At 40.9% G+C, this 22,653-nt stretch overlaps 1 protein-coding gene across 1 annotated transcript in view; it reads left to right on the top strand.

The window, feature by feature from the left end:
* Positions 1 to 3,996: 3,996 nt before the first annotated feature.
* Positions 3,997 to 22,653, top strand: part of zgc:154054 (Alpha-1,3-mannosyl-glycoprotein 4-beta-N-acetylglucosaminyltransferase B-like) — a 35,355-nt gene continuing 16,698 nt past the window's right edge. Inside the window, exons 1-8 of the mRNA XM_048232356.1 lie at positions 3,997 to 4,409; positions 11,220 to 11,375; positions 12,630 to 12,767; positions 13,518 to 13,651; positions 13,777 to 13,823; positions 13,992 to 14,105; positions 14,420 to 14,495; positions 15,646 to 15,760. Of these exons, the coding sequence (XP_048088313.1) occupies positions 4,328 to 4,409; positions 11,220 to 11,375; positions 12,630 to 12,767; positions 13,518 to 13,651; positions 13,777 to 13,823; positions 13,992 to 14,105; positions 14,420 to 14,495; positions 15,646 to 15,760 (862 nt within the window). The 5' untranslated portion in view covers positions 3,997 to 4,327. The remainder of the gene's footprint in view (positions 4,410 to 11,219; positions 11,376 to 12,629; positions 12,768 to 13,517; positions 13,652 to 13,776; positions 13,824 to 13,991; positions 14,106 to 14,419; positions 14,496 to 15,645; positions 15,761 to 22,653) is intronic.

The raw sequence follows: 22,653 nt of genomic DNA, 5'->3' as shown, positions 1-22,653 counted from the left end.
GAGGTTAATTTGGTCCGCAGTAGATTCATGTCACCTAAGTCCTTTTAGGCAAGTCCCTTCACTTGGCATCCATATTGAAACGGTTTTTGGGCACTCATCGGGCATCCCTTTCGGCAGAAATGCGCGTGCGCAAGGTTTCACGACACCAATCTTGCTCCAGCAGCGACATCCCAACACATGATTGGCACAATGACCTCACAACACACCACATGATTGGCTCAATGTATTCACAACACAACACATGATTGGCTCAATGTATTCACATGTCGACGTTTTGCCGCGGAAGGGGTGTGAAATGTGTAGACAACTCGTTACAAACTAACCCCATGCATTTCTATGAAGGATTTTTTGAGTGCTGTGTCTCCTCATTAGAAAGTCTCTGGTGTCACTGAGGTACAGTGTCGAAATGATTAGGTTACTTCAGACACAAATTTGCACGTCACCTCTACCTTTTTCCCCATTAGCTAATGAATCAAGTTCAGGATATAAAGTCAGATACAGGAGATAAGATAACTGGTTGTTATTGTAACAGTGACAATCTTGTCAGCTAGTTAATCTTAGGCTATACAAATATTAACCAATCACGGGAAACCGTGTTTGCAATGTAACCTGAAATAAAGTTTAATTTATCATAATTAGCCCACCAATAAAATACAATCTTGGGGACAAAGCCCTCACCCTTAGGGCCCTATCATGACATTCTAAAGTGCATTGTCACTCCTCAAAAGACTATTCAAATTTAGTAGGATGTCCAGTTCACATTGGGAGGGGTTTCGTTATCAAAAGTGGAGCGCATGGCGCAACAAGGTGTTCTTAGGTTTTTTAATCAGTCATATGGGTGTGTTTGGGGCGTAACATCATTTTAAACCAATGAGAATGACATCTGTCATTCCCTTTAACGGCGCAAAGCCCGATATGTCAAATAAATGCATCGGTATTTTGCCATTGAACGGCGCATTTGAAGGAGGCTGCTTGCGAGACCGTATGGAATGGTCATTCTTAAACCATGCTTTACTAAAACCTAGCATAGCCTTCACGCATTTGCACTTGTGTATTATTTGAAGTCATTGGCAAAGTGAAACTAACTTCACCAAGGAGTCAGTCAACGACAAGACAGTTATTTGCAGTTACTTTCACTATTGACTGACAATGGGTTACCACCGAAAACATAGGCTGGAAAAAGCAACACTTACCCTAATGTTGCTCAAATGACAACATAAAACAACATATATCCTGCAGAGGAGTTGCTTATATCTTGTGACAGTGCGTCTTCAGCTGTGCTCATGTCTCTCGCCTCTCCCCTAATCACTTTTAACCATCATTACCAATTTGCAAATGATGTTGAAAAACTACTCATCATGAGATGTACAGTATTTCGTAATATCTTTATTCTAATTATGTTTCCCATTGTAATCGTGCAATTTGTAATGGTTTGCATGGACGTGCGCTGGTGGGCGTTCATGAATGATAGAAAGATGGTGCGTGCACCTGCCAATATGACTGTTGACATGCGCTCTTAAAATAGCATATGAACAACTCGCCATTGACTTCTGACCAGGTTTAGGTGGTGTATGATAGCGATTTTTAGACAACGCGCCAGGCCCCTCCCTAGGTTGTTAATTGCCACACCCCTGGGCGCAATTTTTAAAAAATAAACGTGCAAAATACCGAATTAAACTTTGCGCGGGTGGAAAACGAACTTTACGCCATGCGCTGGTGCCCAAAATACAGCCCTTAGTGTTTATAATGCTACATGGCTTCACATCTCAGACATAATACAGTCCTTAGAGAAACCATTATAAGGTGGTTCCATTCATTCTTAGATCACAGCAAGTTAGAATAAACAGCATGCTTTCTGATGCAAAACCCTGCAGCATAGGGGCAGTGAGTTCACCCATCCTGTTTACGCTCTATACTAATGATTGCAGGAGCAGAGAAGAAAATAATTATATAATCAAATATTCAGATGATACAATCATATGGAGTGAGGATTGTCTGAAAATGATTTAAATATATTTAAAAGGATATATATACATATACATTTATAAATATCAAAATACAAAATACAAATATAAAAATGTGACATATAAATAAATAAACAAATGTATATAAATAAACGTGTCTTTGTAAATATATTTTCGAGATTTGAAAATAAATATGCTTGACTTTGTATGTGCAATCTGCATTTGTGAATCTCCTTTTTGCTTTCATGTCGATGACGTAATTTTGAGACAATCATTCTTAGTTTATTAAAAGCAGGTGACAGTCTCCTAACATATTTTAATGAAATCAGCTCCTTTCGGGACTGGTGTGAGAGAAATCATCTCAAACTTAATACAGCTAAAACCAAGGAAATGGTCTTTGACCCTAAGAAAGTGGGATCCAACAACCCTGTAGTAATAGGAGCCATAAAGCAGCGCCCTATAAGTACCTATCGGAATCCATATTGACAATCAATTAAAATTGAATGTGCAGGTAGAGTGTCTCTGTGCCTGGTTGGGCCAGAGACCACACTTCCTACGCAGGTTGAGACTGTTAGTAAGACTGTGGTGTAAGTACCAACATTATACTATTCTACAATGCTGTATTGGAAAGTTTAATCAGATATGGTATGGCTGCCTGGTTTGGCCCACTCACAGTACAGCTCAAATCTAAGGTGGAGAGATTAGTAAACACAGCAATGAAGGTAAGGAATAGAATAGATTACCCATCCCTTCAATCTTCATGACCCAACTCATAAGTATAAGTGTATATACTCTTTTGATCCCTTGAGGGAAATTTGGTCTCTGCATTTATCCCAATCCGTGAATTAGTGAAACACACTCAGCACGCAGTGAACACACAGTGAGGTAAAGCACACACACTAATCCCGGCGCAGTGAGCTGCCTGCAACAACAGCGGTGCTCGGAGAGCAGTGAGGGGTTAGGTACCTTGCTCAAGGGCACTTCAGCCGTGCCTACTGGTCAGGGTTCAAACCGGCAACCCTCCGGTTACAAGTCCGAAGTGCTTACCAGTAGGCCACGGCTGCCTCGTTTAAAAAGAAAAAGGCAACCGGTTTAAGCAGTCCTTCCTCCCTACGTTGGTGGCACTATTTAATTAAACAAGGGAAGGAAGGAAACATGCATTTTAGAAATCTATTTATCCTTTTTTTATAAACCAAGTGGTTCCACTACACAATTTATCTATTTATGCCTTCTAACAAATTTTGAGGGCTATTTTTCTCCCTGTATCAGGGTCATGTCCTGCATGTATGTGATTGTTGTCCTGCTTGTATGTGATTGTTGTCCTGTATGTATGTGATTGTTGTTCCCGGTGAAGGCACTTTACAGCCCAAGACAAATTTCCCCTTGAGGGACAAGTTTATCTTAACTTATCAATAGACAAATGCATCTGTGATGGACTTTGTAGACACACACACACACACACACACACACGCTTACTTACTGAAATGTTCTGATTCTCTGATGTTCTCACTGTTATTAGTGGCAATAGGCAAATGCATCTTGTTAAAGTGGTTGCACTGCCCCTTGTTTGCTCAATTTAACATTGTTGTATTTAGCATTCAAAATAAAGTTTTTGTACCAAATCAAAGAAGTGGGAAATCATTGGGATACAGTAAGGGTTTTGTACTGAAAATTACAGTAGGCCTAATGATAATGTTAGAGACTTGCGGTACAGCTACTATTAAGAAGATACGGTAACTTACAGGCAACACTGTAGCCAGAGACATTACAGTAATGCAGTGTCTTTAGCGATAAAGGCACACCATACCACTAAAGACACAGTTGCATTACTGTAACATGGCCACAGTGTTGCCTGTAAGTTACTGTAAAAAATACAAGTCAATAATAACAGTGTAGGCCTACGCTCCGTTCTAAGATCTTTGATTCTATTTTTTTGAGGTGCACCTGTAGCCTATCTTGATCAATTATACAAGCCGTAGCCTAGGCTACCTCGGCATTGTGCAGAGTCCAGATCAACTGCTTTAACCACATCAGTAGGCTAGGCTTGTTCAATTGGTAGAGAGAGGAAGGGAGGAGGAGGCGTGCAACTTTGGCATATTCTGTAGGCTGGTCAAAAGGAAGGTGTCATTGGTTTACAACATGACATTTTTAAGACACTCCTGTCTGGACCTATTTGTCGTTTTTTAACTTTGTTGTCAGTAGCCTAGATCAACTTATCATTTTTTTCAAACGAATGATGTTAATGGATCTTTGGAAGTTGGACATGGAAGTTTAGGCTGTATTTGGTTTATTTTGGCTCCTCGAATTAGCCCAGGAGTTAAATGCTAAAAGACATCTGAGTTTCATTACGCACGGCGAATGAGATGAGGCTCAGCCATGGCACATTGCTAATTGTTTTCTGTATGGGAAGTTTATTTGTGATCTCTTGGCACTCCACGGAAAGAGGTGAGTACCGATTCCCAAACGTTCTGACAGGAGATGTGTTCTTTATCGCAACATCCGATTCAGCTGGAGTCGCTGCCAAAACTTTGTTATAGGCTTGTTTTACTGTTTTCATTAAGCATGACTTGTTAAATCCCATTTTTGCAAGTCTCCTAATACAACATAGTTTTAGGCTACATATAAAATGTTGTCTTGGCACAGGTGCACACACAGGCACTTTAACTAGGGGAGAACCGGTGTTGTGTGCCTTCTGGTTTCTCCATCTACTGGTTTCCTTGCGCGTGCATGCGCTGCAGCAGTTGTCGGACATTTACAAACAAGTTGTTTTAGGCGGTTTGAAGTCGCTTTTCATATAGGCTACGCCATGAGCGCTCGGCTACATTACAGCCACTCTTACAAAAGACATGTAAAAAATATATATGTTTTGAAAACTAGCATTAAACTGGCCAACCTGATTCCCTACTCATTGAGCCAACTGTTACGCGATACAATTAAATATTGTAGGCTACCATCAATTAATAACGTAGGCAACACCCAAGTAACATGTTGTAGGTTCGAATCCAGTTTAATGCTATAAAGTGTGCAAAATTATAGCCTAGCCTTTATTTTACATGTATTTTCTAGGAGTGGTTGTAGTGTAATGATCATGGGATAGATATAAAATGCGACTTCAAATCCGTCTAAAACAACTTGTTTGGGAATGTTTGACAACTCCTGCTGTGGTGAGCAACGCGAGCACGCGCAAGGAAACCAGTAGGTGGGAAAACCAGAAGGCACACAACACCGGCACAATTGTAACACTTTTTTATTTTTCCAATTCAAACTGATTTAGGCTACACAAAGACGATAGACTTGAGAGATGTGAAATTTGACCAGAACAGAGTCGTACATGTCTACTCCATGAAAGTTGAAACAGAATTTAAAAAATATGTTATAGTTTGTCAATAATTTAACTTAACAGCGACATGTACCTTTGTTACAACATTGACGCAGCCATAAAAAAGTGCGGTACAGTTTGCCATAGAGACAAGTGTTACAACTGACCCGCACAGGTCATGTTTTTATTTTCATTTAATTGCATTTGATGTGACTATATAAATCAAATGGCACTCATGTTAACTTGTAGCCTAACAGAGGGACTGAAGATATGAATGACGTGTAATTGAAGTCCACACGCTCAAATTTCACGAAGCAAACTTAAACAAACAGTTGCGGTTAAAAAATAAATAAAACATCGCGATGCTTGAATTTTGCACCTTTTTGCTTAATATCTCTGGTCGTATTTGTAGTAGACCATTCATATTTGGATGGCTGTAAGATTATACATAATTACATGATATGTGTCTGTTTACGTTTCCGTAGCTACACCATTGGTAGCCTATACTACGAATCTCGATTAGTGGGTTAGCGAGGTATGTTGCGCTCAAAGCCAGGGTATGCTGTGACACGAAAGTGGATTTGTTTTAGTGTCGCTATATCACCATGGCATCTTATGCTGTCAACCAAACCTGGTCTGGAGGAGGTTATGTGCTAAATTATAGCTCAAATCGTGTAATCTACCGCACACGTACTGACCAATCAATGTCTTAATAACCGTGGCCCACTGGTTAGCACTCTGGACTTGTAACCGGAGGGTTGCCGGTTCGAGCCCTGACCAGTGGGCTGCGGCTGAAGTGCCCTTGAGCAAGGCACCTAACCGTTGTAGCAGGCAGCTCACTGCGCTGGGATTAGTGTGTGCTTCACCTCACTGTGTTTCACTAGGCTAATTCACCGATTTCCCTCACGAGATCAAAAAAGTATATATACTTATACTTATACTTAAAAACGAAGTTATCTCACGTGTAGGATTCTGTCATATATCTTACAGGTGGAGCTCCGCCTCTTATAACATTTTGGATCTCGAATGCACTTTAATAGTAACCTGACCAGATGAATTTCGCTCGGCGGAGCTAAGCGGAACGACATTCATCTGGCTATTGTCAGGTTACTTTAATAGTGCTGTGCGTGCAAATATCCCACTTTGGACGTGCATACCATACAACAACTGATGACAATTGATTTATTTGATGTTATAGGTTAGACACAAAAAATGACCGCAGTGTAGATTACACCAGGGGTTCCCAAACTTTTCAACCTGCGACCCCCAAAATAACCGTGCCAGAGACTGGCGACCCCCACTATCCCTGGATGTGACTCAAAAAATAAAATAAAATGTGCGCTCCGGCCATACGCACTAGGCTTATCCAAACACGGGCTTAACGACAACACCAAAGAACAGAGCAGCCTGTTATGATTTTACATATAGAACTTTACTATATGATAAAAGCAGAATACCGTAGTAAAAAAAATATATCCATGTAACATGAGTGCAACTTTGGAACATTACTTTAATTTCCATTTCAAAGCAACACCAAAGCACTTTTCCTGTCGCACGCACGCTATTTGTTTATCCAGCACTGGCTTTGGAAATAATGTCTACAGACAGAGTACGTTGCATGATTTTATGAAAGTATGATGTATTGCGACATCAGAAGCAAGTCAAATTTGTAGTTTCTTGTGTCTCATTCCATCGAACTACAGATCCGCTACCCGATCTGGCAAACTTGCATAGTGCGGTTATAGCCGATAGAGGGTCGCGAAGAGAATGCAGTGCCGTTCACCCTGTTACGAGTTGATGATTTTGGAAACAATATTTTAATGTACAAAAAACTCTTTGGTGTTGCTTTAACAGAAGAATATCTCAGTCAGGGTAATATCCACAAACTTTCGTAAACATATATTGTTGCTGCGCAAATTTACATTTTGGCAACTATGTTTCAGCGTTAATCTCATCTATGGATGGAACACAGCAAGTCCATTCTTGGTTTAATTGTGGAGACGGGGAGATCATCTTCCACATTTAGACGCGATCTGTGTTTGTTTTTAATATATGTCAGTGCAGAGAAAGTCTTTTCGCACAGGCATGTGGAGCCAAACGGCGTCAGTAGCTACGTCCATCGCGGCCTTGGCTGTGGATATTCCCTCTCTACAGTGATGCCAGTACTAAGTAACGCGTTAGTCTATTTTGACCACTTTTTTCGGTAAGGAGTAATCTAACGCGCTACTATTTACAAACCAGTAATCAGATTAAAGTTACTTATCTATGTTACTGTGCGTTACTATTTTTGTCATTTTCCTTAGTAAAAAGATATATTCTTTGCTTTCTTCTTGTCTTGGGGATTAATGTCATGTAGGCTATGCTCACGTTTTCAGCATGAGCAATTCACGTGTAAAACTACGCAGCAGCAATTCACGTGTAAAACCACGCAGCGACACAAACGTAAACAACAATGGAGGGAGAGAGAGAGATGCACATTTCATCAGTCATTACTTTGAGTTTGTGTCAGCTAAACATGACAACATTAAGGTACATTGTACATTCTGTGCTGGCGACGAAGTGCTGTCTAGCTAGACATCCCAAGTCTCCAGAAGTTTTGGGAGTCTCCCACATATTGATAGCGGCTTCCTGACGCCCGCAAATTACATAAAATCTCCCGGAACCTAGAGCGAACAAGAGCACGCAAGCCAGACCGGACTTCAAATCCCGTGTGCATATGAGTTTAACGCGCACACAACGGAGAGGGAGAGCGAGAGGAGTGGTGCTGTGCCTGAAGAGCATCCAAGACAGAGAGCATCCTGGGCCCAGTTTCCCGATAACGACGGAGACACGCTCTTACGAGGGGTTTCTACGATTCATCTTATATCTTTCGTTTGGTTTTTCTGACTGTTTCCCGAACATGCTCGTGTGCACTCCTCTTAAGATGCTCTCAAGGGGAGCTGTCCACGTTAATAGTTCTGAAATATCCTCTGATTTGACGGTGATGTCAGGTGACTGCACGTCACAGCTATAGGCCTACCATTTAAACTTCGGATCTACACTAATTCACACCAATACGATCGTAAGATGAATCGTAGAAAAACCTCTTAAGAGCGTGTCTCCGTCGTTATCGGGAAAGTGGGGGCCCAGTTTCCCGATAACGACGGAGACACGCTCTTACGAGGGTTTTCTACGATTCATCTTACGATCGTTCGTTTGGTTTTTCCGACTGTTTCCCGAACATGCTGGTAGCGTGAACGCGCTGTCCACGTTAATAGTTCTGAAATATCCTCTGATTTGACGGTGATGTCAGGTGACTGCACGTCACAGCTATAGGCCTACCATTTAAACTTCGGATCTACACATTAATTCACATTAATACGAAAATAGAAATACTTTGACATCTGCATGTAAGCATCCCAAGTAGGTTATATACCACACAGAGACATAAATAATTGTAATTATTTTAAAATTATATTGTTGCACCATGCAATAATTTTTCGCGGTGCCACTTAAGAACACGTTTGAAGATAAGAGAGTAAGAAAGAGAGGAAATGTGTAGGCTTAGATTTTGATGCAGTAGGCTACAGACTAAACCACATGTTGCTTTCTCTGCTTTTTACCTCATAGGCCTAATAAAATATTCACTTAGCAAAGACAATGTCAAACTATTCTGGCAACGTCTCGTTTCATAACTTGATTGCATTTTTGTCCGCTTTTCATCACATTATTATGACCATTAAATGTAGGCTATTTTGCACGCTAAAATCTGATTAATCGCAGGGAAACACAATAAAGAATGGGAACGTAAATTGGATTATGTATTCTAAATTGTAATTCCTCTGTATGTCCTGTTGGTGACCTCAGTGAGAAGTACTGTTAAGGCGCTCTTAGCGGTAACTAGTACTCTGGAGCACTTTCGTGAGATCTCACGAGTGTTTTCACGATGCTCTTAAGCTACGATGGTTTCGGGAAACAGTCGGCAAATCTTAAGACGTTCGTAAGAGGGACTTTACGACGCTCTTAGGCTTAAGATGCTTTCGGGGAAGTGGGCCCAGGTCTGTTTTGCTAAATCAACCAATCAGTTTTCAGTGTAAGTGTGCTTATATCTCTTTTCTCCCAAACTTAATTAATCAGTTCAGTCAGTGTATCTAGGAACAGGAGCGTCATGGCAGCGTCAGTGCCCCTCAAAAAGGAAGATTTAAGACCCATTTCACATCAGACTACACAAAAGTGTACCCAATTGTCTCATAAGATTAAAACATAATGATAGTCTTGCAAACAGCGACTTTAGCATTGCTCACAGCGGGTTAAATGATTGCAAAAGACTTGTTGAGGTGAGTTTAACAAGTGTAATTTCATTTGCATATTACTCAGGCCTATACAAGATGGCTAGTTGCCAAGGCTACATGAAAAAAAAATCTACAAAAAAATCTACATATTTTAGTATAACAATTTCTATCAATAGGCCTTCCTTATTTTGGTATTGGTATTATTGAACAAACATCTGAATTTCAGTATCTAAGCAGGTTAGGTTGGGATGTCTGCGATCCATGGCTGACATTACTGTTAAAATGCACTTATAGTGAGTAATTGGCAAAACCGGTTACCATTTTTATGTTGAGGTGGTGGGGGTGTTGTCGGCAGCTGCTGAAAGTAACTAATAAAGTAACTTGTAATCTAACTTAGTTAGGCTACTTTTAAAATCAAGTAATCAGTAAAGTAACTAAGTTACTTTTTAAAGGAGTAATCAGTAATCAGATTACTTTTTCAAGGTAACTGTGGCAACACTGCCTCTCGACTGAAATCCAGAACTCAGCAAGCGTCTTGGAATTAAAATCTGTCTTTAAAGTGCGATCACATGACAGCTCAACCAGTGCGTCCTCCATGCCGGCTGACAGATGACTTGCGGTGGTTACAGTGAATGGTTATCTTATCCAGTCATAATTTTTCTGGATTTTATTTTTTCCAAATTTATTTGATTTATGGAAATTATTTCGCCACCCACCCCTCGCCGTCCCGCGACCCCCGGCGAGGGGTGGGTGGCGAAATAATAAGACCCCCACATAATAAGACCCCCACTTTGGGAACCCCTGGATTACACTATCGCTCATAAATGCGGAAGTAATTGTCTTTTAATATAGGCGGTCTTGTGCGTCTCCACGTTTCACGATTGGCCAACGTTATCCCAACACCGAGAACGCGCACAGATCTGAGCTGAAAGCCTAGTTTGACAAATATATCACTGCTATCGTAGTATCACTTAACGTATACCCCTGAGTCAAGGCTTTGTCAAGCCTCGATATGTCTACATAGCCTAGATATGTCTAACGTGCTTCGTAGTATGACCCACAGATCTTGAGAATAAAACACTGTTACATTTGTACCGCTGTTACAATTGTACCAGTTCTGGATACATAACTGGCATGCGTAAGGTAGCCTAATGGTAAGGTAAAAGCAACGACCAAAATGCAGTGTTGAAACATGTGTATGAAACGTATTAAATATGCAAACACAGATCCGGTATAAACACTGACACCCCCCCCCGAAAAAAAATCTCCTGTTTTTGGAAAGCTAAATGTTGACAGGTATACGGCTGTAGGCTTTATTATGATGTAGGCTCTTAAACATAATACAAATCTATTATGTCATCCTTCTGTTGGGGTGAAAGATAAAACAAAATATTATTTTGGTAAACAAGATATTATTTGTTTTAAGCATGTTGATGTGTCTGTTAGATTCATGTTCAGCCTGCAAAAGAGCCAGTGTGCTAGGCCTACACAATTAAACTAGCTTGCTCATACTTTTTTTCTGTAGGCATTGTCTGTTTTGTAGGTATTTGCCTTTTCTGAAGGCTACTTTTACTTTTTACAAGTTTAAGTAAGCCATCAAACAAATGTACTAATCTATAAACTATTCTCTACTTGTCCATAAACCCTCCTTTTATCTTTGCGTAGACCACACGTCAAGACAGGTGGACTTTGCCGGACTGTTTGAGCGACTGCAGCAAGCGGAGCACCGAGCAGCCGAGCTGACTACTGAGCTCACTTCAGTCCTGTCGCGTCTCCATAATGTCAACTCGAGCACCAACACTAACTCTAGCCATGCTAAGGGTGAGGACTTGTCCGCAGGGTGCTTGACTGTTCTGAGACCCAAAGCCGTAGGCAGCGAGATAGGTTCAAATTCCAAAGTAGCTTGAGATGCAGAGCCGGACAGTAACGGTGTAGGCCTACATTTACTTGAGTACTATTTTGAGGGATCTGTACTTTACTTGAGTCATTTTCGGGGAGTACTCATGACTTTACTCAAGTACATTTGAGAAGCAACTATTGTACTCTTTACTCCACTACATTTCTATCCATAACCGTGAGTACCCGTTACTATTTCTAAAAAAAAAAGGAAAAAAGAAAAATCTCAGAAACCCTCAATTTGTTGTTTCCCTCTCAAACGTGATTGGATTGTGCAGGCGCCACTGATTGGGACAGCCTATCAGCAATCACCTTCAGCTTTCCGCCAAAGTCAACTTCATGGTCAGATTTAGGTAAGAGACAAAACCATGGACGAAACAATGGATGAAGACGCAGCAAGTCCATCCCAGGAATGTGCCAACCTGTGCCCCCACCTCGCCAGACTATTTCAATTTTCTGAAGTTAATGATAGTTTAAGCTTCAAGTATTTCAATTACAAAATAGTATTTTGTATTTGAAATACGTATTTTAAATACATGTATTAGAAATACTGCCCATCCCTGGCAACATGGTAAAAAGATGAAAATGACTTGATTTTACTTCCAATTCATTTTACATTCTCCAAGGTATTAACATTTTTCATAACTCTAGTTAGGACGTTTCTGTACATAAATGTAAGCACTGTGGCAGTAGTAATGCAATATTTAGAAAATGTATGCTACTCTTGTACTCTGGATACTCAAATACTTTTAAAAACAAGTACTTCAGTACTTTTACTTAAGTAGACATCTGACTGTTGTACTTTTACTTGTACTTGAGTAAAATTTAGCAAAGGTTATCTGTACTTTTACTCAAGTAATGAAGCTGTGTACTCTGTCCGCCTCTGTTGACATGAGGTTTCAAGGGGAGTTGTTGGTTGTATGGTGGTTTCATTGCTTAAGGGGGCAAGACTTGCCTTTGGAACATTTGGAGCTTTCATATAGAAAGAGTGTAATTGTAACTGCCCAACCCCCCCCCCAATCGGTGTCCCTTCCTAACCTCTTATGAATGAAAAAAAAACTTTGCTTTGCTTGACAAACATGCCTCTCATTGTTACATCTCTCAAATTCCATACAAATGCATACAGTTTGTTTTGCATCCTCTAACTATTTTTCTTGCCACTCAACTTTTTTCTTGTAGATAAGGAGATAAAAGAAGATGTGAATGCGTCGAGCTGTGTTGCCATTAACGCCAACACCCTTTTTTATCTGCCACACCTACAAGAACAAAAGAATGGCCTTGTGCCAAATGTGTTCTTGGGAAAGGGTCGTTCTGGAGGTCAGTGCAATTACAGCACCACCAACAGCAATAACAATATTAGCAATAATAATACTGATTATCATTTATGTTATTTCAAAACACCAGAATTATTTCCTCTCCAGTATAATATATTACACATTAAGTAATTTATAGCTTTCTGTATCTGGCTTGACATGGCTCCACTATCTGAAACGGTGTGCTGTAAGTCAGATGTAGGGTGGTGCCTGTTCCTTATACTGAGGTCTGTGTAGAGATAGATAACCCTTACCCTAAACAGCAGATATGGTGAAAGTAGGACCTCCACACAAAGGTCGATGCTAAAGAAGACTACGTATTCAACTGAAAGACATCTGCCGAAAATGTGCAGACCTTATATGAAACAGTCATTAAATTACTCATAATTATTACATGATTTGTAAGTTATATACAATGATCCTATGACTTGGAGAGAGAGAGACAGAGAGAGACAAACATGTATACATAGTTCTTACATTAGGCTAAAAGTATTTTGAAAGTGTTTGGCAATCATACAAATTGCTCGACACAGTCCTCTAACTGTGAGATCAGTGTATGTTCTCCAAAAAGCTGTCCTGGCTCTGTAGGCTAAAAGACGACCAAGCCAGCGACTTTAAACTATCCATTTCACCCAAGATCATGGACCGGAAATTTGATCAGTTGTTGAATGAAATGAAATCAAATCGTAACTTTCAGAATTGTGTGTCTTATCAAACATCTCTCTCTCTCTCTCTCTCGTGTGTTGTGTTACAGTGTCACTGGTGTTGGGTATCCCAACAGTCCGCAGACAGAAACAGAGTTACCTGGTGAACACCGTAGCTTCTCTCCTCTATGACCTTTCACCCCAGCAGAAGGGTGACATGGTCATCATCGTTTTTGTGGCTGAGGTAACTAACGGCACGTGCCTGCGGCAAAGTAATGCAGAATTTCAACATTTCACATCTGTTTCAGTCTCTTCATCACCTCTGAATATTACATGTAGTGTGTGTGTGTGTGTGTGTGTGTCCCACAGTCAGACCAACAATTTGTCAGGGGTGTGGCTGATGTGATACAAAAAAAGTAAGTGTTTTGTCGTTTTGAATGTGTTATCAATGTACTGTTGACACCCTTATACAGCATGAAAAATCACTTACTTGTGTGGGTGCGACACGACACACAACGTGTGTAAGTAAGTGTGTTAGGAGTGTGCTTTATATGTATTTAACACCTGTTTAAATCTCTCAACAGTTTCCCAGAGGATGTCCATGCTGGGCTCGTGGAAGTGGTCTCCCCACCTGCCAGTTTCTATCCGGACTTCTCTGTGCTTAAGACCACCTTTGGGGACTCCATAGACAGAGTGAAGTAAGAAGCTGCTGCACTTACATTACATATATAATGCACAGGAAGCAAAAGTGAATTCAATGCGATTCCTTAAACAGAATTTTTTATTATTTTTTTGGGGGTGGGGGTCTCACAATTCTGCCACTGGTAAATTTGGTACTTTAACGCAAATTTATTTTTACATGATTTATTTACAACATTATTCCGTTTTTTTTTCCTTTGGAATACACCCCATCAATAAGACATCATTGGTAGAGGTAATTAAGAGAAAGAAGAAAAAATGTGTGTGTGTGTGTGTGTCAGGTAATGTCAGGTTTGTTTGTTTTTGTTCCTAGGTGGAGAACTAAGCAGAATTTGGATTTCAGCTTTCTCATGATGTACGCACAGCCAAAGGGAACCTTTTATGTTCAGGTAAGGAAGCTGATTCAGTATCATCAATGATTAACCAAAGATTAGAGTCTCCCTATCTCCCTCATCAGCGCCACCCTATTTACATGTGGTCATCCCAGCACAATCCCAGCCTTGCTGCGTAGACACTAGGGATGCAACGGTACAATATGCCCACATTTCGGTATGTATCACGGTGTGTGGTTTGCTTATAGACAAAATATGGTAGTATGAGTGACTGACATGGCTTAGGCTAACTAACTGATTTGTTCCAACTGTAAGAGCTCTGGCGCCCCTGTGTCAATCTATTTTAAATTTCGCTCAGCTGAACTATGGGACCTATATTCAGAAAAATTATGAACTGTAGTCAATGGAGAAAGAGAAATAATTCAGTTTCAAGTTTCATAGAATTTAAAAGTTGCGTTGCTCCCTAAATGTGCAGGGACATTACTGATATTACTGTTAACTGTCTAGGCGTAGCCTATGACATGACGGAATCCTGAGTAACAAATGTGAATCTCCAGCTTGTACTGGCCCAGCCGAATTCCCATGAAACGTGGGAAGAATGGGCCGAAGGAACCCATTAAACTTCCTAGTTTCTCTTTAAACACATTTGAAGACGTGTCTTGGCAGCGAATAACGTTTATTTTTTTAATAAAAATCCTTCGTATCGCTTTGCCACACTAGCAGGAAAGCACTGATAGGCTGCAGAGGTGAAAGGACCCATGCACTGGTTCTGATAGGCTGTAGAGGTGAGAGGACCCATGCACTGGTTCTGATAGGCTGTAGAGGTGAGAGGACCCATGCACTGGTTCTGATAGGCTGCAGAGGTGAGAGGACCCATGCACTGGTTCTGATAGGCTGTAGAGATGAGAGGGCCCATGCACTGGTTCTGATAGGCTGCAGAGGTGAGAGGACCCATGCACTGGTTCTGATAGGCTGCAGAGGTGAGAGGACCCATGCACTGGTTCTCTGGAGGTGTTTTGTGAATGTCTAACTTTCATGTAGTTTGCAGCACAATGATAAACGTTTGCAAATCATTAATGACAGATCTACCGACTTAAATCAATTTTAAATGTTTATCTGCCTTGCCTGTGTGACTGTGCATGCTTGATGGTGAATGGCTACTGATATTTGCATGTTTGTATCTGGCTCTGTTTGTTTGTGTAATCAGATGGAGGATGACATTGTGGCAAAGCTGGGCTACTCTGATGCAATGAAGACGTTTGCTACGGGGTTGTCATCACAGCAGTGGCTCTACCTGGAGTTCTCTCAACTGGGCTTCATAGGTCAGTGTGCTCTCCTGTTCACTTCCACCCAGCTCCATTTCTCTTATGGCCAACTCTGTTCTCTCCCGTTCACTTCCACTTCCAGCTAATATTCAGTGCTGTCTGGCACCATAATCTCATATATTCTCTCTTTTGTTCTAAACTTGTTGTCAGTAATGGGCAAAATGGTAGTTGTGGTAGTAATCGTCTAGACAAGTAGACAATGCAACTCATTCTTTGTCATTCAATAATGAGACAACAACTTGTCTGTTTTGCGCAAGGACAAAAAAACCTGAACACTTTTGGTGACGCTGAACGGAGGTGCATTTTCCTTTAGTTATAGCCCATGTTCCACATTAATTGTAGACTGTAATAGCAAGGGCATGCCAAATGTGTGTGTTTTCTCCAAACTGTATGCCATCACACATGCACAGACAGCAGACACTGATCAGCTTAATTAAAAAAAAAAGAAAAAGGCGAAGGAAGCAAAGATGAAAGGTTGACAGGAAAATAGGCAAATATACGTGAGGTAGAGAGACATTTGTCAACTGTGTGAGTTGGCAACCTTGGTGTCACTGTAGCCTTTCCATTGTCCCTTGTGCATATCCTGCTATTGAATACGCGATGGCACACATGTTGCTAGTTTTTTTTATTAACAGTGATAACTGATAGCGTAGACATAGGCTACTGATGGATACTTTGGAGACCTAGACACTGGCTGTCTACTTGGCTGACAAAGTAGGCTATATTGAGCCAGGCTCTTTCTGGACTGGTACTGGTTCTGGACTTTTCCAGAATGTCCAGATTGCCAGTCCGCCCCTGCCCTCAGATCTTTTGCTTGATGATGCTCCAAAGGTTCTCAATAAGGTTGAGGTCAGGGGAAGATGGGGGCCACACCATGAGTTTCTGCCGTTTATGCCCATAGCAGCCAATGACCCAGAGGTATTCTTTACAGTATGAGATGGTGCATTGTCATGTATAAAGATGATTTTGCTACGGAAGGCACGGTTCTTCTTTTTGTACCACGCAAGAAAGTCAGTCAGAAACTCTACATACTTTCCGAGGTAATTTTTACTCCGTCAGGGATCCTAAAGGGGCCTACCAGCTCTCTCCCCATGATTCCGGCCCAAAACATGACTCCGCCACCTCCTTGCTGACGTCTCAGCCTTGTTGGGACATGGTGGCCATTCACTAACCATCCATTACTCCATCCATCTGGACTAGGGTTTCTCAACGGGGGCGTTTGTACAACCTAGGGGGGCGCTGGGAACATGAGAGGTTTTTTTTTTTTTTTACATTTTAAACTTTCATGGTTTTCTCACATTTTTGGTGCAAACATAGGCTACCTGAAATAAATGGGCTATTTTCATTCATGGGTTTCTAACCCCTCTACCGTCCCGGCTACATTTTACTGTTTATCTATGCTCAGTGGTCATACAGTGCAGTTCGGGCCTGCACACGCCCGGACTCATGTCCCCCAGCCTCAGCTATCGTCATCTCTATAGTAACATTTAATGTTCCTATTGATTTAAAAAAAAAAAAAATCATTACAACCAATGCTGATGTGAGTTTTTTTTTTTTTTACCCAACCAGTCTCCTATTGCTTCTAACAGTGGGCTAAATCTGCTTACAGTTTTTTTTCAATCGCTAACAAGTGCTTACCCATACTTCAGATACTTTTTCTAAACTCTTAACACAGACTCACACCTACAAATCACAATTGGCCAAATGGATAATTTTCTTCTCAAAAACATTTTGTTAAATATATAATAACACATCTTTCTCTGCACACACTAACTTTACCAAAACACTGGAAATCTGACTCAAAATGAAATTATTCTGTCAAAGAATAACACTTGATTTCACTTCACAAGGTACATGCAGTCAATTAATCAAAGTACACCAGGTTTCAAAATACTGGCTATTGTTGACATTACAAAAACTGCATAGACTTTTATGTTTCAGTTTTACAGATATTTGCATGCAAAACATGCACCGTTTTTACACCAAATTTCTTGGTTGGGAACTGTATGGCCACATGTAATGTTCATATTCAAAAGCATTCCAGTAAAAGGCAAATATTTTTTTCCCTTTACTGTTTACTACAGGAGGTAGCCTACAGTAGAAATACTGTTTACAGTATGATAGAACGGAAAAAGTTTTACAGTATTGCTTACAGTAAACAAAATATCCATGAAACACACAAGAGCATTCTGAACAAAAAACAGCAAAAAGCCCAGATAAAAGGGGGGGGGGGGGCTAAAAAAATCTCTGCCATCTTCAGAGTTAGGCCACATGTTTTCATCAACATCGCATCATATATTATCCAAGGCGATGCACCTGGGATAAAACCATTTGGTAGCAGAAGCAGAGGTTTTTATATTGTATCTAAGGTTTTGAATATTGTGTTTGCTATTGTGGGATGTTGTGTGTTAACATTTGTAAATACTACAAAAACAATCCATAGTTTTTTTGGAAGGTATAGCTTGTCTGTTAAGAAAATGTAAGCATTGTGGAAATGTGTTCACTGACTGCATATTGTGTGAAAACGACATTAAATGTGTGAATATGGCCACAAAATACTGATGCTGTGCTAATTGTGTATAGAGTTTTGAAAATGTGACAACTGGTTAGACAAACGCTTGTTAGCGACTGAAAAAAAACTGTAATAATAAAATAGGCTCATAGGGACATTTTCTTATAACTCCAGAAGAAACCAAAACAGCACAGAATTTTTTTATTTAGGCAATATAGCATGAGTTTGTGTGGCCTATAACCTACCCAGGGGTGTAGTTTTTTTTTTTTTTTTAAATTGTGTGTGTGTGTGGGAGAGGATCAAAGTAAGGTCAGAGTGGGCGTTTGCTCAAAGAAGTTTGAGAACCACTGATCGGACCATAGGGTTGCACAGCTCATCCGTAAACAAAACTGTTTGAAAATTAGTCTTCATGTATTCCTGAGCCCAGTGCAACCGTTTCTGTTTGTGAGCATTGTTGGGTGGCCGAATAGTAGGTTTATGCACACTTGCAAACTTCTTGAGGATCCTACACCGTGAGGTTTGCGGGACTCCAGAGGCACCAGCGGCTTCAAATACCTATTTGCTGCTTTGCAATGGCAATTTTCAAAATCCTATGAATTTGTTTGGCAGAAACCTTCCTTATTATGCCTTTGTTTGTATGAACCCACCTGTGCTCTGAATCAGTGATACATTTCTTCACAGTATGATGATCACAAGTAAGTTTTCGGGAAATATCCAATGTTTTCATACCTTCTCCAAGGTAGTGCACAATTTCACTCTTTTCAGCAGCAGAGAGATCCTTTTTCTTTCCCATATTGTATGAAACCTGTGGCATGCTTAATAATGTGGAACATCCTTCTTAAGTAGTTTTCTTTTGATTGGGCACACCTAGCAAACTAATTATCACAGGTGTCTGAGGCTACGTTTATACGGTGACGATGAAAAGAGAAGACGCAGAAGTGGCGTCTCGTCTTCATTTTTTTTATTCGCGTTTAGACGAGCATTCTCAGGGGGAAATCTAGGAGCATCTCGCTGCAGCCTGCGGGAAGGTGAGGCTTGACATCAAGCCCCGCCCACATCCAACTCAGCCATGTTTTCTTTGCCTACGTCACTCCCCATACGCTTTGGCTTTACTACCGACAGCCGCTGCCCGGTAGCGAATTATATAGTATATTGTTTCATATTAGATGATAGAAACTGATTATGTAGGCTAAACACAAATGACATTTCATGCAACAACAGTGATTTTTTTTTTTCATGTATGCCTAGGCTATTTACTGTAATTGGGTTCGTGTACTTTTTCGTTCATTCGATTTCCGTTTTTTAAACAGTAATACCATTGGTCATAATGTGTAATGTGTGTAGTAGAGACGTGGAGAGGTGCATGCCTTTGTTTCACTCCCTAGTTCTAATCTTTAGGCGCCTGTGTGGCTACACATAGGATTTACCATCAGAAAGGTCAGACTGCCATATTCCATATTATTGTACATAACTGTGCCTTAGGCCTGTGTACCAGCAGGAAGGTCATACAGGCCAATGTTTAGGAACATCTGGGTCACGGCACCAAATGTTGGATTCACGATCGTTTTGCATTGTGTTTTAGTTCTGATGTCTGTATTGAAGATGGTCAATAAAGCTTGACTGCTGGATCAGGATCGGTGATCAAAATAATTTATTGTAGATAGTACAACACTCACTAACCGAGCACAGGCTAAGTCTCAAACAGTAAAACTGCACAGAGTCTAACAGGTGTGGTAGTTAGTAGAAGCGGGCTGCTGTTGAGCCTCTTGGCATAAGATGCTCCCCGAGTCGCTTCCTCGATCCGTCTCGAAGTCCAAACCTGAGACAAAGCCTGTTATACTAAAATCATATCAACGTAAATCATGCCAACGTGGAAGGTACCAGCCATAGCTCAAAAAATAATAGGAAGATGGAAAAGGACTAGCCCTGAAAACAGAATAACAAGGTGATATTTTATTCTGTCCATGCTATCACTAAGGCCATGAACAACTGTATGCAATATGGCAGTCTGACCTTTCTGATGGTAAATCCTATGTAGCCACACAGGCGCCTAAAGATTAGAACTAGGGAGTGAAACAAAGGCATGCACCTCTCCACGTCTCTACTACACACAAAAGTAACACAGATGAACACATCAGAATACATACAGAAATACCCCAGATTTCTACAAAACGGAAAACGAGCCATATTTCATTTAATTTAGCCCTCAAAAGTAGAATGGTGTGTTGTTTCATTATCATGGACTATCAATTTAACAGCAAGAATTCTCCATTACAACCAAATGTAGCCTACAAGGGGTGATTTTGCTTTATTAACAACAGGTGAACCAGAAGCATGCATTGTGTAACGTTAACCGGTTAGATCAAGCTAGACATATCCTCATCTCAAATATAGGCTATTGCCCAGATAGCAAGCAGATATCGGACCACCGGTAGATAGGCTACTTGTCGGCCCAGCCCAGCGGTAGAACCGATGTGCAAAAACTCAGCGGTCCGCCGGCGGCAGCGAAACCAGTGGGCCGCCGCCAGCCTCTTGCCATCTGGGTGGTTAACTTTGCTGGCTAGCTAGCCAGCTAGCTATCGGAACTCCCCCTATTACCGTCGGTCCCGTATTTCCACCGTCTTGCGTGTATGTGTCACTTAATATCAATTTCTATACAAACCAAGACGGCAGACTCCTAAAGAAACGCAACCACCCATGGTGCTATCTAAATTAGCTATGTACCAAAAATGACATTTTACCGTGACTCAAAGAGCTGTAGACAGTGTTGTAAGGCTGCGTGTACACAACCGCTTGGAGCTCCAGTGGAATTTTAATTTCACGACGAGAATTCTCGGTCTAACCGTCCATGTGCCGTTGAAACGGTGTAAATAGGCGACCCATCAGGCCAGCACTATAACTCCGAGCGTGGTAAACAAAATCGGATATTTCAGGCAGTAAATGCCCTGTTAACAAACAAACCAGATTTTGTTCAAATCTACACACCTATGGCTACTGAAAAATGTCAGGTTAATTTAGCAAATGTTATTTTGAAGTGTTAAAAAACATTGTTGTTTTAGAATTTCTGAACAAAAGTGGTGATAATTGGGGGTGTTACGATAGTTCCTATCTGACGAACGAGTAGTGTGACAACGGCGTTCTTATGGAAACGTTGGTGCTGTTGCGAGTTATTGTACTGGTTTGAATCCACAGTTTACGTGTTGAATTACACAATAAAACGTGTTTTGCAGTAAGTTGCTGGTTTATAGAATGTAGCAGCTTGTTTAGTCTCGTTGCGAGTCCTGGCTCTGTCTCTGCCTACTGCCTCCCTCTCGCCGCCAGCAATTTTAAACTGCGTGACGTAATACAAAAAAACATGGCTGACTTGGATGTGGGCTGGGCTTGATGTCAAGCGCCGCCTTCCCGCAGGCTGCAGCGAGGTGTACTTGGAAATCTATGTTTATATGAAGACGCAAGAGTATAGAGCATCACAGTCCCGCCCACAGGAGTTTTCGGAAGTAAGAATTCAAAGCAATTTCTCCATTGACAATTCGGGTATAAGCCATAAAAACTTAACTGCACATGGTAGACTCAAAACCAGCTACGGCTGTACTAAGCGATTGTATATGGTCATATAGAGGGCGAAAATTCAAGGGGCACTAACCTTGTTTTGAAATAAATTTTGAAATAAACTTTTAATCGCGATGTCTTGGATAAGTACTTCATTACCCACAATCCTGAACAATCCCACATGATGCCTCTGATTGGTGGAAAGGCCGTTATGATCATAGTTTGAAACTTTATCAGCGAAAATTATTGCCTTTCAGACATTATAATGACTGTGTCTCAAATCGCGTACTTCTGCACTTACAATACCTAATTTGAGTGCATGAGGGTGTTCACACTGAAAATTCCAACGACATTAACGGTTGGCTGCAAGTTCCCCGGATGGTGCACTCATAACGGTCAAAAAGCTGAGTGTGCAACGCTGGACACTTTTAAGCCTTTTAATGGGCGCCATCTTGGCCAAATAGCTGAAGGGGAGGGAGCGTTTTTCAAACCTCGTGGTAATCGCGGGTTGAGAAAGCTGAAGCAGCAGCAGTGGAAAACAGACTTTACGGAGGTACAAGCAAGTTATAACATAAACGGTTCATGTTTTGACACAGTATGACCATGTCACTGTCGAATTGAGGACGCCAATAAAGTTATATTAAAATGTTTGCGATCGTCATTTCCGTGAAGTGCACGGAGTTAGTGTTTGATATGAGAGAATACTATTTTGTTAAAATTTGCGCACTCCGCCAGTAAGCACACAGTGCACATAGTGTACTACACAAGTGTACTCACGTAAGTACACCAATTGAGACAGACTCATAGTCATTATAATGCTGCTAGCATT

Source organism: Alosa alosa, chromosome 21, assembly GCF_017589495.1.
Source record: "Alosa alosa isolate M-15738 ecotype Scorff River chromosome 21, AALO_Geno_1.1, whole genome shotgun sequence".
Classification (NCBI taxonomy): Eukaryota; Metazoa; Chordata; class Actinopteri; order Clupeiformes; family Clupeidae; genus Alosa; species Alosa alosa.
The sequence above is the reverse complement of the archived record's forward strand: the minus strand, read 5'-3'. Positions and strand labels throughout refer to the sequence as shown.